General features: G+C 42.8%; 1 protein-coding gene and 1 long non-coding RNA gene across 2 annotated transcripts; one reads left to right on the forward strand and one right to left on the reverse strand.

Annotated features, from left to right (window-relative positions):
- Nucleotides 1-617: 617 nt before the first annotated feature.
- On the forward strand, nucleotides 618-1,091 carry LOC306826018. Its single transcript, XR_013779343.1, has 2 exons — nucleotides 618-800; nucleotides 839-1,091. It is a non-coding gene; the product is annotated as an uncharacterized lncRNA (long non-coding RNA).
- On the reverse strand, nucleotides 901-17,790 carry LOC306826011 (plasma membrane calcium-transporting ATPase 1-like). The gene is made up of 19 exons (XM_079347039.1): nucleotides 17,466-17,790; nucleotides 15,078-15,275; nucleotides 13,846-14,103; nucleotides 13,343-13,468; nucleotides 12,275-12,460; nucleotides 8,556-8,702; nucleotides 7,885-8,099; nucleotides 7,384-7,626; nucleotides 6,220-6,461; nucleotides 5,906-6,143; nucleotides 5,624-5,803; nucleotides 5,384-5,471; nucleotides 5,136-5,242; nucleotides 4,523-4,714; nucleotides 4,020-4,233; nucleotides 2,735-2,946; nucleotides 2,535-2,642; nucleotides 2,204-2,392; nucleotides 901-1,892 (listed from the first exon to the last, which is right to left on the reverse strand). Exons 1-19 carry the CDS (start codon nucleotides 17,659-17,661, stop codon nucleotides 1,515-1,517), a joined length of 3,717 nt encoding a protein of 1,238 aa, XP_079203165.1. The 5' UTR covers nucleotides 17,662-17,790; the 3' UTR covers nucleotides 901-1,514.
- Between the last annotated feature and the right edge of the window lie 678 nt (nucleotides 17,791-18,468).

Consider the following 18,468-nt stretch of genomic DNA (forward strand, 5'->3'; position numbering starts at 1 on the left):
TTTTGCTCAAATATGTTTCGCATTTAACTGTTTAACCAGGAATGACCCTCTAATCCCACTTACACTTTATTCTTGTAAAATTATGATCTCTTCAAGGTTGCCACTAAAATAAATGTTTTAAAAAAGTATATTTTTCCAGATGAATTCATAAAAATCCTATTTATTCTTTTAGATTACTTTTCTAAAATGTTACTCTGAAAGCGACAGTAACACTTTTGGTAAAATGTGACTGATTAAATTAAATTGAAAGGTTCCCTTGGTTAAATGTGAGTCTGATCGGTCTGAATAAACCAACCAATCAGGATAAGCCTGCGTGTAACAAGCTACTCACAGAGGAGAATGTTTGGGTTGCCTAGCAACAGTCCTCCAGATTCTACTTGGCTTGTGTTGACAGCTCCCTCTCCTCACCTCGTGGTGCTCGGAGCTCACTGTTCCTGTCGGGCAAACACTTTACGATATCAGTCCAATTTACTGTTCACCTGATCAACGACTACGACTAGTTTTAAAATTGGGATTCCGAGACTTCAGGGAAAACAACTATCTAAAAAAATAACCCAACGAAAAACATACTCACTATCATAACACAACTTTTTCTTTGAAATCCACAAATGACAATTTCAGATAGAAAACTTGCTGAAACACTGCTCCTTTATGATGCGCTGTGAGTTTTAATGAGAAGGTTATAAATAAAGATTTATAATGTGAAGGGTTTAACCGCCTGTCTTGTGCTGTGTTGAATCAGTTAAAGGCCGAGCGTCTCATGAAGGAGTGGACCGTGAAGCCGACTGACAGATTGAGGAGTTTGTAGTTTTTGTTTTCCTTCAGAAGTCAATCTGAGTTTTGTTTGTCTCTTTGTGTTGTAGCGGTGTCACAAACATCCTGCCCCATGAATTGTTCCTCTTTTTTTTCTTTTTTTATCTTTTAATAACCTTTGGTTTAACATCTTTGAAACAACACCCTAAAAACCTTTTTACAAAAACACTAGCATAAAATCAGACATTAGAGATTTACTTGACACTGTTCAGCCTACAAACGTCTCTGGAAGAATAAAGATGGCCGACTCTAAAGACTTCAGCCACAGATCCTAAAAAGTTAAACCTCGACACCAAACTAAGCAGAACTCATCACCGTCAGCTCACATCAGCTCGCCTGTCACCAAACCGACACGCTGAAAATTAAAAATGAGCTTTGACTACATTTGAACATCAACATTGATATTTACAGATCTGAAACTGATTATTGATCGATCAACTCACAAACACTCTTCTCCTAAACGACAACTGCAGAGTCCATGTCTATTAAATCAAAGAAGAAATCCTCAGTCTGTGCACGCGGCGTTGCTCTGTGCACGCCCACAAACACACCTGGGAACATTTCTGCTTTCTGGAATCTAAAAAAAAAAAAACCCATTTCTTTGGTCTTCACGCCTCTGCTCTCAGAACGACCACAACTCTCGTTGTAACAAACAGTACGTATGGACCGTGGTCACAGGAAGTGCTCAGGTCTGGGGGGGTTCAGAGCGAGGTCTCCAGGCTGTGCAGGGGGCTCCCCGGACAAGGCGGCAGAGTTGCTGAGTTGGGCTGGTTCAGACCGGGCCTGGGGGCGTCCTTATGCTGCGGGACAATGCGCTCCATGGCGTTGTTGTTCTGGTTTGTGGGCAGCGGCTGCAGGCCGGACAGTCCGGTCAGCGGCGGAGGGATGACGATGGAGTTCCGTTTGGTGGGAGCCTCGTCCTCCCCGTCGACCTCGTCGATCATGGGTATCTTAGGCTCAGAGTCCTCGATGCGGAACTCGGGGTGGGTCATGAAATTGTGGATGGAGCTGCGAGACTCGGGCGTCTCCAGACCTTCGTAGGGAGAGACGCTGTCCCTGAAGGCGTTCACCACACGGATCTGAGAGAAGGAAGACAGGCGGCTTAGAGGAGACGAAAACAGACACGCAGGCTCGTGTGCACTTAAATATACAAACACTTCGTCTTTGCTCTAACTTTTTCAGACATCGCAATTCAAGTGTTATTTTTTAACATCTTAAATGAATAAAACATGCCACCGTGATAAATCACAAGAACATTTATTTTGGAAAATGTTCAATTACTCAAAATGTCCATCATTGAAATGTAAAGCTACGAGCATCAAATTGTATATTTTGCCCCGCCCCCCTCAGTCTTAGTTGGGGGGTCCTCAGAGAAGCAGCTGCACTGCACCTGTGTCTGGATGCGGTTGAGGCCGCGACACCAGAGCACGTGGCCCCTCTTCATCTCCATCTCAGCGTGATCGATCTCATCAAAGTCCTGCATCTCCTCCAGCTCCTCCTCGGGGATCTCCTCCTGCTGCGTGCCGTGACCCGCCGTCTTCAGGAACTTCAGCCAGTTGGTTGGAATGCTGGACACCAGCTAAGAGGGCGACAGATATCACACCTCTGTCAGACTGAACTCACCTGTCCTCTTTGTGAACTGTTGACCGATGATCGTCGGTGAAACGGCACGATGAGATAAGATGCTGACTTGACAATATGTCAGAGTGAAGGTGTCTCACCTGTCCCCAGAGGAGGCTGCCGAAGCCCAAGAAGGTGCACCACAGCCACTGCTCCACGTTCAAACGCACACAGCTGAACGGTTTACCTCCAAACTGCACGATGACGAACTACAGCAGAAAGCAGCACGCAGGTCGTGATTGAGCACATCACACAGTTAACCTGAACAGGTGTGTCCATTATTTTGCCCCTCATAGAATACCTGCACGACAAACGTTCCCAGGATGATAGAGCAGAAGATCGGGTTTTTGAAGACACCCTCGAAGACGTTCCTCTCGCCGTGAATCTTGCGTGCGTTGAGCTCGTTGAAGATCTGCATCAGGACGAACGTGTTGAACACGATGGTGTAGTGCTCGGAGGGCGGGGCATGCAGGGGGGCGTTCCTGCCACTGTCGATGTCAAATAACTTCTCACCTGTGAGCAGGAGCAGATTCAAAAACATACCCATCATATTTTACCAAAGTTAGAAACATACATCGTTGAAGTGAACTCGAATGACTGACATGGAGACATTTCTGCTGTTTTTACTCCACTAGTTAAAGGACTGTTTATTTTTCAAACCAGCAGGCTGTTCTAAATATATCCTACAAATCCCCCAAAGAATCCCTGTGCCTTTTATTTTCAGGATGGAGAGAAGAGATGGAGTCAAAAGTCATATCAACCTGAGATCAGTAAAAGTGTTCATCCAAATCAATGTACCCAGTCTGTGAAGAACACTAACTCCAGCCCTGCACTCGTCTGGATTATGCTTTAACTAAGTTCTGCCACCATCACGTCTCTGTACTTATACATTGCATCCACAGTGGCGTAAAATTGTCCGAGTGGGAGATTTTCCGTTAATTGAAGGCTTTGTGGAATCACAAGAGGTAAAATGAGTAACCAAAGAGCGAGAGCACACACAGCTCGCCCCTGTTTTTCAGACATGGCGTAAAAGGTAAACATCCTGCTTGGGACTACATGTGTAAAGAACTTCATTCACGAGTCAATCTGTAATTAAACAAGTATCAACAAAGCTCAGCCTGAACCGAACAGACCTGTCTCAGGCTCTCCTCACTCATGATTAGTAGAACAAAGGATACGAAAAAAAAAAGAAAAAAAAAAAAGAGGATAATTTTGGGGCCTTTCGTTTTAATTGGACAGGAAAAAAGTGAAGAGAGAGGAAATGGTGGCAGCCGGGAGTTGAACCATCAATCTGTAGCGCCTGCTCGACCAGCTGAGCTGAAAAAAGCCTTGAAGATAAATCTGCACACGTCTGATCCTGTTTGTTATCCTCAAGTTGTCATTACATAAACATAAAACAATTTTAGAGTTAAGAATATGCTTTTCAGAGAAGTGTGGTTCCTGGTTGGTTAAGTAAAGCTCTTTTAATCGACACTCTTCTGTAGAGTGAGAATGAAAACCAGCTCCTACATATCTGCATGTTGAGTCACAGTAATTGTTTCACGTCTTCGTGAGTAAAGATCAGCAGCTGTGGTGCGTTCACTGACCGGCAAAGAGCAGAGTGAAGATGACTACCAGCTGGTAGATGCCGTGTCCGAGGATGTTCTTCATCATGGTGCGGGAAATGAGCGGCTTCTTGCGGCCGTAAGGGTTCCTGAGCAGCAGCGCCTCGGTCGGAGGCTCGGTGGCCAGAGCCAAAGAAGCAAAGGTGTCCATGATGAGGTTGACCCAAAGCATCTGCACAGCTTTCAGAGGAGAGTCCTACAAACACACAGTCAGCGTCTGTCAGCACAACCACAGCCGCACACACATCCAGAGTTTGGCTTTTCTTTCTGACGGACTTGTTGCTGTTCTGACTTTTACAGTTTCAAATATAAAACCGGAACTTCAGTCGCAAACTGCAGCTCCTTGAAGCTGAAGCTGAAGAATCTGACCTTTTCATCAGAAATAAAAAAACTGTGCCTTCGTGTGATTTTATATCTCAAGAGGTTACAACAACACAAACTGTTTGGATTCTTTTTGGGCAGCAGCAGCGTCAGGGGGCTCTGACCTGGGTGATGCAGGCGCCGGTGAAGGCCACGGTGACGGCCACCACGTTGACAGTGAGCTGGAACTGCAGGAACTTGGAGATGCTGTCGTAGACGTTCCTTCCCCACATCACGGCCTTCACGATGCTGCTGAAGTTATCGTCGGTCAGGATGATGTCAGACGCCTCCTTCGCCACGTCAGTACCAGCGATGCCCTGCAGAGCGAAGCGTGCAAGTCAGGTACACTCACTGTTACTGTTGACTGATCATAGAGCAGAATCAACTCTGAACATCCAACAGTGCAGAATCCGTTTTTATTGCCGAGTACATTTACAGTGAGGTGAGGGCTGCTTTTTCCTTTAAAATAATAAATAATATAAATCAAAGTATTAATTAGACCTTGCTGAATTGTTTTTCATACTTCATGACCATTTAGTTTAGTTGATAAGATGTCTATATATATATATATATATATAAATGTTTTCCAAACAACACACACTAACTCATTACTCATCAATCCACTCGATCCCAGCCGCTGTTTCATCAGTATTAAATTCAGCTTGTTTTATAAACAGTTCTAAAACTTCTCACAGACCAGAATTCAACAGGCAGCACTTTGATGGCATTGACTGTTACCATGGCAAAGCCGACATCTGCTTTCTTGAGGGCAGGACCGTCGTTGGTTCCATCCCCAGTGACTGCAACGACCTGCCTCTGCTCCAGCACGGTGCTGTCGATGATACCTGTCCACACGACAGAGAGAAGACGAGCTGAGACGCTGACACATCGAGTGAGGACTGAAGCCTTAGAACAGTCTCTTCCTTTACTTTATTTATTATATTCAAGGTCTTATCAGCACAAAGACTGTGTGAAGTGTGTCTGACCTTTCACCAGGGTGTGTTTATCCGTTGGAGAAGATCTGGCGAGGACTCTGAGTTTAGGCCAAATCTTATCAATACGCTCCTGCTCAATCTGAAGAACGACAAACATGACGACATCAATACAAAGTGAATGAAGTGAATGTATCCGTTCTTAGCAGACACTAAATGTCATAGGGAGGATAACTATTGTTTAAGATGGTCAGAGGACCCTGATGTCTGATTTTCACATTCTGTCCGTCTGACCTCTCCCATTGAGTTACGGATCCTTCGGTTAAACTCTTTGCCCTCGATGCACAGGAAGTCGTCTCCAGGATGCAGGATGCCACACTTGGCAGCGATGGCCCGTGCTGTGTTTATGTTGTCTCCGGTCACCATTCGGACTGTGATCCCGGCCCGCTGGCATTTTCTGATGGCATCTGGTACCTGATGAGAACGCATGTATGCTTTGTAGTGCCATGGACAGAACACTCGAGGAATACAGCGATGGGGTCACAGTGAGTTTTGCTGTGGACCGGGCTCACGTACCTCAGGTCGTACAGGGTCCTCAATGCCAACCACAGAGATGCAGGTGAGGCCGGTGAGGATCTGTGCCTCATTTTCCCAGTCAGGCTCTCCATCAGAGACTGGGAAGTCTCTGTAGGCGAGGCAGATGGTCCGAAGACCCTCTGACGCCATCGGCTCGATCACTTTCTTCACCAGATCGTCTCTGTCCCGAGGTTTGAAGGTTTTGGTATCGCCGCTCGACACGAGGATCTTACAGCACCTATCAAGCACAGAGTCATGTAATAATGATCTGAATGAGCACAGAGGTTGATCATCATCAGCCGGAGTAAACGTACTTCCTGAGGAGAATCTCAGAGGCCCCCTTGCTGTACATCCGGTAGCTGCCATCGTGGTTCTTCAGTACAGTGCTCATAGACTTCCTCACAGAGTTGAAGGTGTAGACCTTGAAAAGCTTCTCCTCGGGGATTTCATTGCGAACACTTTGGTAGTCACGTCGCAGGTCCAGGGAGAATCCCAGTAAGGCACATTCAGTCTTGTTCCCCACCTGACGAGGCAGCCCTCCCTCCTTCTCTGGAGGCTGAATGGAGCAGCAGCACAGTGGATGTTAAATCTACAGCACATGTTTCACTTTAAATGGCTCATTGTTTTCTTCTGTTGTCTGAAGATGAAAAGTAGCAGTAATAGTGACAATACCATCGATTTAACATCATGAGCGTGACACAAATGGGGTAATGTCTGCAAGCTAGTTCAAGCAGTCAACTGGAGCTGCACTGATTATCATCATTATCCACAATCACCTGACATCACCTCCCTCCAACTGGACGTCTATTTAAGCTGCAGATTTCCCTCTGCTCTTTCATGGCTAGATCTGACCTACCATACATGCTCAGCCCCACCACCTCCCAAACTCCCACAGTGTCTGCAGCTGTTAAAAGGTGGTTTTTATTCACCAATTCTGTTTGTGAAGTGTCTTGAGATCAAATTTGTTCTGAATTGGCACAATACAAAGATTTATTGATGGATCAACTTTAGAATACAGTATTACAACAGCAGCTCTGCTGTTCTTCCTGCACGTCTATGTCATGATACTTTAACAAGTGTGTATTCTTTAGCGAAACACAAAACTCCATATTAACTCATAACACTCAAACCCTTCAATGTGAATTAATTAGTTATAATGTGGTCTAATTCTTTTGTTTGTTAATCATCACATGAGCTCAGGTTAAGAACTACGTTAAACAACAAGACGAGTGTAAAGTGAAATAACTGTCAGCAGTGTCAGGAGTGAGCTGACAATGAAAAGTGATCATAAATGTTTTGGTACTTAATGAGCGTGTAGGTGACCTGTTTGTCTCCTCACTGATCCTGGCGGCTGATCCAGGAGCCAGCGATCAGATGAGTCCTGAGCCAACGTGGCAGCTCTCCAAATTATCTTTTACTCCAGGTCAAATGCTTAACTAACAGTGCTTCCTGAATGGAAAGCTATTTTTACAGCCTACCATAATCTTGGTGGTGTAGGCGCAGTTGACCCCGATGCCTTGGATGAGTAGGTCCAAGACCAGTTTGGGAATCACGTCCGCTTCCGGCACCTTTTTGTAGTAGCGTCCTGCCATGTAGCACTGCACCACTGTCATGCGGTTCATGGTGAGGGTGCCTGTCTTGTCGGAGCAGATGGCTGTGGCATTGCCCATCGTCTCACAAGCATCCAGGTGACGGACAAGATTATTGTCCTTCATCATTTTCTGAGAAAGTAGGAAACGCAGGGTTGTTAGCGTCGCTCTGAATTTATAAAGACCTTGACAGCAGGAACAGTGTTCGGTCCAGGAAGTCAAATAGGCTCACGAGAGGGTCACTGGTACAACCAACATGGACAACAGCAATAGATACAAACAATCATAGAAACAACATGTGACAAAGAGAACATGAGCTGACTGAATGTATACGTGCTTGTAGAAAAACAAAGATGTAGAAATCAGAGTGGCACTGCCGTGCAGACAGACCTTGACTGAATATGCCAGGGAGATGGTGACAGCCAGAGGGAGACCTTCAGGCACAGCTACCACCAGCACTGTCACACCAATGATGAAGAACTTGACCAAGAACTGCACATAGATGGGCATACACTCATTGGCCCAGGAAACCCCCTGCACCCAGAAGGTGTCGATCAGGAAGCGGGTGATGAGGATGAGGACGGTGAGAGTCGACATAAAAAGACCTAGAAAAAAGACACAGAAAGAGAACGACTCGTGTACTGCTGAACTCGTGAACACAAAATGTTTGATGTGCAATAACGAAGCAATGAAGTGCTCCGGACTTTCACTTCACTCAAACATTTAAACTTCCTGAATTGAACCTCAGAGCTGGAGTGCACTGCGTCAGTGAAACTCGACTTTGATAACACAAACCTCCTTTAAATGTTTGAAGAAATGACATTACTGAAGGACTATCTTGTTACTGTGTATGATTGTGTGAATTGTTTTCTTAAATTTTCTGAAGTTGTACATTTAGTGAGGGAAAATGAAAACCTCTGCAGAGCTAAAGATTATTCATGGTTATGTTTGTTACCATACCCCAATCGTTCCTCATGAAAAGTTGCATTTTTCTAACAAAAATCCCAAGAATGAAGTCTCATTCCCATGTCTGGTCATATTTATCTGTTTTTTGAAAATACCTGCTTTGCCAATCTGCACAGCCAGCTTGGTCAGCTTCCCCTGGAGAACTGACTTCTCCTTCTTTGGTAGGTTCTTCTTCTTCTCTGATTCTCCATCTTCCTTGAGTGGCTGCATCTCCACAGGTGCTCCATCCATGTCTTTTCCCGCTGAAGACATATCGTGCAAAACATTCAAGTGTTAGAACACAAACCTTTACACATTCAACTTGCAGTATTATTCATATAGCTCAGTCATATTTGTCCAGATGAATGCCTGTGTTAAACATACTGACTCACTCAAAAAGATCTCAGCTGTTGAACTGGTGTCAATTAAATCAAACTGTTTTCAGATGTTTCCCTTTTCAATCAACTGTTGATGTAAAATAAGAGCTGGAATTGTGTCAAGCGTCCCCTGAGTATGCTGACCCCAAATCTAAGCAATATGAAGGAACATTATTTGTTACATCGTTGGACAGGATTGTGGGAGATTGATCCTCCTGGGCTCTTAGTTCATTGATTTTCTGTTTCATCAGTCCAGATAAAAAAGGGCATGCCTGCTCCAAACATCTGCGCTTTGACTGGTAGTGAGGCTTGGCACTGCTACTGTTAATGTAGCATCAGTATTATTAAACCATGTGAGATATATTGGTTTTGAACTGTCTGTCAGTTCTGGATGATAACATTTTTGTTGCTTGTTTTTTTCTGACCTATAGAGCATGTGATGAGTCCGTCTCTCTGACTGACTGAAGCTGGATCTAAAACACTCCTGTCGGCTGACACACGCGTGTATCTTTATTCTCACACACTCAGTCGGCTGATCTTTGAAAACGATTTGATTGGCAGAGTTGCGTCACATGGGATGAGTGAATATCTTTCTGTACACTCTTTATAAGGACCACAGAGAGGGAGCTGAGGATGATGCTGCTTGTTTGTCTCGTGTTAACAGAGGGAACAGTCAGTCAGAGTGTGATGGACTGGGTCTTCATGTTTCCTCTCGACAAGTGACAACGGCTTTCTTTCCGTCTTTAATCCTTTTTATAGATAAAACTAACATATGAGTGGAAGCCTCGCTCCAAACTTATTTCATAAAAAACTCATTTACGATGAATTTGCATGATCTCTTTTGCATCCAGATCACCTCGGCAACAATTTATGGCACTCTCGAGTCAAGTGACACATAGCTCAATGTCAGAGGGTGAGGGTATCTGAGTGTGTGTGTGTGTGTGTGTGTGAGCTTGCTGATCCCAGCTCAGTAATGAGGTTATTAGTGGACAGGCCAGGCAGCAGCAGCAGCAGCAGGCAGGAGAAGAAAGCAGCTGCCGAGCTTAAGGCAGATAATCTACTTGCTCCTAATCACCATCAACAGAGTCAGGAGCACCTGCTCCTCCTGCTCAGACCACAGGGACACACACTCCACCAAGTGGAACCACAAGGAGCTAGGAGGACCTGCCCGGGACCAGGAAACATGGGCCATGATCTTCTGCAGCTCCAGACTTTTTTTGAGCACCAAATCGAGACGTGCAGAATCAAATTGTAAAATAAAAAAAAAATCATTATTGATTTAATATGGCAAAAATGTTCAGTAGTAAAATATACTGAATGATTCTAACCTAAATACAGATGTTTTTAAATGTTTGGGATAGTTCATGAACCTGGGTTGGTATAACAGGCTAACATTTTAAAAACAGGCTAATTTGAATTCAGTTTAAGATTTTATTTTTTTGTTGACATCAGTAGCTCAGTGGCTGCTCATGAACGTCTGCTCATTCTTTCATGAGCTGGACGCGCTCCCTGTTTTAAAATGACAGGTTTTTATATTTATATCAATGACTTTGTAACTGGACAGATTCGTAGCGTCAGCAAAAGAAGAACATACTTCAGAAAAGACAACAAGCGCTCACAGGTCACATGATACTGTCACCACCTCAGTCCACTTGCTCGCTTTAATGTCACCTGATGCGTCGACACATTGGCTCAGCCCACCTTCATGTGGGGATTTCACAGGTAGGCTCGCAGGAAAAACTCCAAAGGCCTAATCTGGTTAGTATGAGAGCTGAAATCTATGCAGCCTATAAGCTAATACATGCCTGGCTACATCCTCCATCACTCAGACTCATTCTGTCATTCTCCGCACAGGATGTGGAGTATTCTTTTGTAAACGTGGGCGTCAAATCATTTAACATTTCCGCCCACAGTCTAACAACTTAAAGGCTGTACTCAATCCTCCTCCTTATTCCAAATGACTTAGTCAAATTGTGAACTTTTGTAAAAACACATTGAAAATGGTCTCAAGCCTCTTGTGTGTCATTTTGCTCCTAAACAAGCTAAAGTCAGTCTGATAACTTAACGCAGTAGGAAAGGTAAACTGGAGTGATCATCACTGTACAATCTGTCTAACATCACCGCAGCTCTTTAGCATACTCCAGATTTAGTTTTTGTTGTCAAACTAAAATTTAAATGTTAAATGAGTACATAGTGCAGACACATCAGGCAAGTTCCACAATAACCCAAATATCTATTTTTGTTGGAGAATAGAAATGCTTTTACTTTATTTGAACACAAACAGGACGGGCACACTTTCTATCACAAACTGTTGAACATGCTTCAGTTACTCACAAACACACTTTCTATTCAGGGTGAAGTCTAAGCTACTAAACGCACTCTTGAGAAGCACTTACAGTTTTGGGAACTTTTAGGGGTAAATGTTTCTAGCTTTTAAAGTACCGCTCAGAAGCACCAAAGGGAAATCAGTAGTACAGACGAACTGTTCAACACCACTATTTCATCCACTCACAAAGGGAAACAATCGACGAGCAGCTTACCCTTCTTGCTTTTATCCTCTTTTTTATCTGTCAGGGAAAAACAGGCAACAGAAACATGTATGTCACAGGGACAACACAAAGAAGCTTGTGACGAGGCTCCATTCAGAATCCAACGAGGTGAATCATTAACACATCACTTCAAACTGCAGTGCTGATCTCTGATTTCCTCTGTTATTGCATCAACAATTTCCTCCCACAGCTGAACGACTGGATATAAAGACACTGTCTGCGTTTGTGATGTTACAGAAGGAGTATTCACAGACACACAGGAGAGGTAACTGAGCACGCACAACAGAGGGACGGATCTCCTCGACTAACACTTGAAGTTATCGAGAAGCGACCACAAGTCAGAACCTCCAGAACTCACAAGTTAATCATCAATACGATGTTTCTCCCAGAGGCACACAGCTATTTCGTCTTATATTTGACATTGTCTTTATTGAATATTTTCAAACCAGGAGATGTTATTCATTTCTGTGTTTTGGTTTCCTCTCTATTAAATCAAATATTTAATACACTACAAACTTTAGGGCTTTTGGTAACAGAACTAATTGGGCCCTATGGTAACTTGCACTACTGGATCAAAACGACTCATTCTAACAGATTACCTGTTGTCTCTTTGTATTCTGTTTTCTTCTAACACATAATAATTGGTTGATTACTTTTAGTGGGCATGAATTTTGTGAGCTCAGTAGGTTTGAGCCTCGGGTTGTTGGGAGCATGCTTCAGAACAGAAATGGTAAAAAGGTTACGATAAGGTCGTTTATGAAGGGTATCTCCTTTACAATACACAGCCTCAAACAAACATGTCGATATGAAACTTTAGAGTTCCCTCAACTTCTAAAGAAGACGTGTTAAAAAGTGAGCTCTGTTTGATATCACAGTCTGACGTGCTGAAGAGCAAAATGCTCAACTTACTTTTCTTGTCCTCAATCTTCTTTTTTTTCCGGTCCTCTTTCAGCTTCTGTTTTTTCTTTTCTTTTTCTGCTTTTTCCTCTTCATCTTCTTCACTGGCTCCGAGCAGCGAAAAGATGATTCCGGTCTGAGAGTTGATACCGACAGCAGTGACCAGGACCTTTCCAGAACCCTCCATCACATGCGTACCTGAGAGAGAGAGAGAGAGAGAGAGAGAGAGAGAGAGAGAGAAAGAGAGAGAGAGAGACAACTTTTACCGTTTTTATTTCTGTCCACGTTTTACAGACGACATCCGGATTATGCTCTGCTGGAGGGATCTCTCCTTTGTTGCTCTACTTTAACGTGTCTTCACTGCTTTACAAAGTGCCCGAGTGTGAAGACAGTTTAAGATTGATGGACGTGAGCCAGATGTTGTCAAATCAATCAGTAACTGTTTAATAATCTTGATCTCAACATTCACGAACTTCTTCAATAAATAAGTGCTGAACTGATGATGATGATGATGATGATAATAAATGACTGGGAGAAGAAATCACCTGCTCGACACATTCTGAATCTTTTTGAGCACATTTGTTTTGTCCACGTTTAAAACGGACGAAGGACTGTGTTGTGTTCATGTCAGGAGACAGCCTGGGACAAACCTCCCATTACAGGTAAGTGTGCCTGTCTGCAAATCATGATATCATACCTAGGATTTATAGAGCGCCTTTAAAGGAACACAAGGATACTTGACAGTGGTAAAAACGGGCGAGAAGGGTTATTAAAGAACCATACAAGTGGCAGTTCTGCTCCAATAAGAGAGAATCAACAGAATCAACATCTCGACTGTTGCTTTTAAAGCTCTCTCTTAAATGATAGTGATGAACTTGCTTTCAGTTAAGGAAAGTTCCTCTCTCTGTTACAAGAAAGGCTGGACGAGAAAGAAAAGCTGCGTTGTATTTTTTATGTTTAAGGATAATTTGCTCATTTCACTCACGTTGAGTCTACAAAGATCCGTCAGATCTAACAGTGGAGCTCAGATCACATTGACCTTGACAGTTTTTTTTGACATAATGGAACTGAGAGGAGTACCTGACAGCAGCATGGGATCTTTGTCGAGAGTCTTCTTGACGTGATCCGACTCTCCGGTCAGAGAGCTCTCGTCAATCTTCAGATCGTTGCCCTGAATCAGGATGCCATCAGCAGGAAGGAGGTCACCTGGAACCAAAACAATCATCATGTCACTTTATCAGTTCATCATCTGGGTGTGGCAGGACAAACAATAACCAATTCTAACATCATATTTCTTTCTTTGGATTTCACTCGTTATCTTGAGAAACCATTACAGTGCTGTCATCGATGAAGGAGGGGCCTGTTATGATTGATGGTTTGCCAGGAAATGACAAAGACAAACATCAACAATGCCTTAATACTAGATAGATAGATAGATAGATAGATAGATAGATAGATAGATAGATAGATAGATAGATAGATAGATAGATAGATAGATAGATACTTTATTGATCCCGAGGGAAATTCAGCACCTTAGAATAAATCGACAGTAGTAGTTTGCTTCTTGTAACAGGTTTTCTTACCATATTTAACTTGAGCGATGTCTCCAACAACTATTTCGGACACTTTGATCTGGACCACCTGGCCCCCTCTGACCACGGTGAACTTCTGCTCCTGCTCGATGCGGCTCTGAAGACCACGGAACTGCCTCTCTTTACTCCAGTCATTAAAGGCCGTCACCAGGACCACACACACCACTGACAGCAGAATGGCAGCACCCTCAATCCATCCAGCCTCGGCTTCCCCGTCCTCATGCGCGCCCCCGGCTGCTCTGCCGCAGTCTGAAAAGTGACAACACAGACTGGAGTTCAAGCTCTGGAATAATTCAACGTTAGTTCATTTTCCTGCCTGTTCATATTCTATACATATGTATTTTATGTACTACTATGTACTACTTCTGTGAAGAAGCTCTTTATTGGGATTATAATCAAAAAGTAATTTCTGGTATTTTTTTCCTGTGCAGCCTTAATATTTGAGATATCTGACTTATAGTCAATACAGACAAACAAAGCATGACAGATAGTCTCTCTGATTTCCTCCCCATCCAAACAAAAAGACTGAAAACCCAAAAGAAATAAAAAAGAAAGAGATGTAGCTAAATCATTTAATCAGGGTTCAAGATGAGTGTGGGTAGATTTGGACGGGCACTTCAGAGGGCTGTTGGCTACATGTCTTATAACTGCTCATACAAGAATCCCTATTTATCTGCCGACAGGAACAGCAGGAGCAGCCAGTGATACACACACACACCTGCTGGATGGACGGTCTGGAAATGTTACACATTTAACATTTGGTGGATTAAAGCACATGTATTATTCACAGATGAATGTTTTGTGTGTCTAAAATCTGCAGGAGCCGATCCAGGAGCCGGGCACTGCTAATGAAAGCAACAGTTTTTTACAATTACTTCATTTCCTGATCTGATCAAATGATCCTGTCAGTGATCCGACCCAACAGAACACAACATCTTCCTAACTCACACAAAAACACAACTTACGTTATATTGAGCAGCAATAAAATATGCTTGTATGGTGATTTCTTTTATCTAACTGCCAGCTTGGCGGGGTGGAAAAGTGAATGTAACAGACTAAAAACAGGAAGTGTGCAAGTTCTGCTCTCTGCCTAAAGACCCAGAGAGAGAACATTCAGTCTCTGGACTGGAAAACGTGTTTTCACTGCTCTCTGTTATTAACAGATCTCTAAACACTGAGACAATCAGAGATGAAGGTTTGATTTGAACAAACAATGAACTTACGCTGTCTATCAGCATCTGGTGGTTTGTAGAAAGAAAGGCCTAGTGAAATAATGGCTGCCACCTCCAGGATTATCAAAGTCACATCCTGCAGGGCTTCCCAAACTAACTGCACAAAGGTTTTTGGCTTTTTAGGAGGGATGAGGTTCTGTCCAAACTCCTGTTTTCTTCGGTCGATGTCCTCTGAATTTCCGTCTAAACCTGCAGGTGGAGACAAAAACACGGCATCAAAAATATGTCCTCTGTTGATCCCTGCGATTTTTTATTTAATCTCATGTCAAAGTAAATTCTTAATCCTAACCTCTTCATACATAACTCTGAAACCTAGGTCAAGAGTTATTAAACACTTTGTGTCGTCATCCCAACGGCACGATGACGCTGAGTCAAGATCACATTATGCTGATTTTTACAAACTCATACTGTTTGTTAAAACGTAATCTTAAACTCTTCATTTAAAAATTACAGATGCCCACAGCATGTAATATTTTTGAGGAATGTGCACATAAGGGCAGGGCTCTCCAATAGGTAGCTCGCCTGTAGGTTGACCAAGTGTGTTAAAAAAAAATCCAAATAAATCCAAAGACAGTAAGTAAGTAAGAATGTTTTTCTTGAACATTGATTTAAATTTTCAGTATTTCAACTGATTATGTGGCACAATAAGAAATGTTAAATATTCATGTTTTTTTCTTGGACCTTGATGTGAAGTTTGTATACGTGTACAAACAGCAGCTCGCTCTAACTCGTTCAACTATCTATTTATGTGTTTTTATTCATACAGGGAAAAGTATGAAGCTGATGCCACATGAGTGCCAGAACAAAGGAAACATTCTTCTACTGAAAATGTAGAATAGTTTATTATTTAGTCTGTTTTAAATGAAGTCTTAAATCCAATAAATGTGACTTTAAAGAAAGGGGACGAGGTGCATCATGCTTGGTGTTTGTGTCTTGCTCCAGTATGTTCGAGTGGTGTTGTGTGGGAGCAGGGAGCAGACTGGTTTTCTCTGTGGAGCTGAACAACATGTCAGAACATGCTCAGATCCCTCTGGACACACTGCAAGCAGCAGCTGACTCGGTCACTTTGAACAGGTTTTAAACCGACCACTCCTCTTCATCGTGTGTGAAAATCATCCATCCCAGACAATGAAACTCAGGAGCTGTATGCTTTCAGGTAACTAAGTTAATGGACCCCCCCCGCCAGCTGCCACTCTTAAGACACAGAGCGCAGAGAAGCAGTGTGATGGATTTTCCACTGATTTCAAGCTGCTCCTGACATTTTAGCTATCTCTCTCTCAGCTGGAGTGGAAATGCTGTAGGTGTTTACGTGTGTGGAAGACAGACAGACTGAATGAATTAAAGATGAGGAGGAAAATGTCAAAGGGCAGACGTATTAGAAACACTAAGTCCACAAATGCACAGACTCCACGGCACCCACCGATTAGAGGTCAGCACTTAATTAACTGTCCCAAGGTCAGTGTAACACAGGTTCATGCAAAACTGTATCATTAATATTAAGTTTGACTCATCTGAACAAAAGTTGACTTCAGTATCACCTGAAGTAAAAGCTTGCTGTCAAATAAAAGCAAGACTTGAGTAACGGCTGTGTTTGGCCACAAACAACACTATAAAGAACCAACAAATATATGTTTTCATCAGATAAAGTCTGTATGGCTCTGCATTTTAAAACAAGTTGTAAGTATAGAAGGTCATTGATCTGAAAACAGACTTTTTAATACAGGTGTTGAAACACACAAACTGCAGGTTATTCATTATCATGGCAAGAAAACCAGAAGTCCCAGTGGAGTCATGAAGTCTTTTTTTAGCGTGAAATGTCGAACACTAAACCCCTCTGGTCATCCTGTTTTCGAGGTGGTAATTTGGTAAATGTCACTTTACTGAGCATTTAATTCACTCAGAGGAAATGAATTTTACACAGGACGCTGATTTTTAAATGGCACTGCTGATGAAACGCTGCATGTAACGTGGGTTGGTGATCCCGAGCCGATTCCTACTGCTTAATCAGATTACTACCACTGCCAACACCATACAAATGACTGATGTTTTCAAGGTCCAATGATACTCTGTGATTGTTTTACAACACTGATGAAAGTTTGTAAAAAGTCGCTTAAACTAATTCTGTGATAATTAGAAAACACATCCCAATAATGACCTCAGAAACATGAAGAAAGATTCTTTTTTTTCGAGCTGCTGTGAACTTTAAAGGCATTTTTCTAAACTATAACTGTCCTGAAGTTAACACAGGGCAGAGAAGAGCAGAGGCTGCCGGGGAGTTTTACATTCATGTTTCTGAGTCTTTGGTGCCTAAGCAGACCATGTGACCTGTTGCTTTAAATAAATGACAGTGGGAATGGCGGAGTGTTTTAACATATTCACCATCGACAGGCGATGTCCTCAATCTGGCACACAGTCCATTAACATCTCCATAACACTCTTGGATCTTTGTTACAGACTCTGGGCCTCTGAGCTCCATGAGCGAGCGCAGATCCTGTAGGGTGCAGCTGAACTCCTTCTCGTGGTTGGCCTCGGCGCGTCGGCCATGTTTCGACCCCCGAAGTGAATTTCTGGCCATGTCTCCTTCCACGGGGACTCGACAGGGGCCTTCCAGATAAACACAGACTCAGTGGTCAGCCTGAGGTGCAGATCTGGCCTGATGGGGACTGCGTGACTGTAGGGGGACAGAAAGTCTGCTTTTATTAGACGTCCTTTGGAAAACAAATTAGAAACTCTGGAAGGACACCAAAATGTTAAAAATGGGCACAGGATACAAAGGCCATGTCCTTAGTATTGTTTCCACATTATATATATATATATATATATATATATATATATATATATATATAATAGATAGATAGATAGATAGATAGATAGATAGATAGATAGATAGATAGATAGATAGATAGATAGATAGGGACTTTAAGGACTAATATTTAGTAGGAGTATTTAGTTAGTCTTATTCTGGCAAAAAAATATGATGCCACTGCCAATAGAGTAATAGAGACCGTTGATGTTTGAAAAAACAAGAACATCCTGAGAAACAACGTGGTAACAACATATGAATTCTTTTTATGTGGTTGAGATTACTCAGGGTCCACTTGGACTCTGTTCACGTTCTGTTCACGTTCATTTTCCCCCAATATCAATACAGAATCTTCAAATTAAAAAATGTGGGCAACATAACTGGTAGTGTCATAAATAAAGTGATGCTGCAAGCATTAAACCTCCTCCAAGCGTTACATCAGTCCTCTTCAAGTGTCAGTTCGATGATTTCAAGTCAGCTGGAAAGAGACTAAAACATGTTTTTATGTTTCTTAGATCAGCCTGATTCAATCATGCTTTATAAGATGTTAACGGCTGCAGCAGGGGAAGAACAAACCAG

The sequence above is a fragment of the Symphodus melops genome, assembly GCF_947650265.1.
Source record: "Symphodus melops genome assembly, chromosome: 6".
In the NCBI taxonomy this organism is placed as follows: domain Eukaryota; kingdom Metazoa; phylum Chordata; class Actinopteri; order Labriformes; family Labridae; genus Symphodus; species Symphodus melops.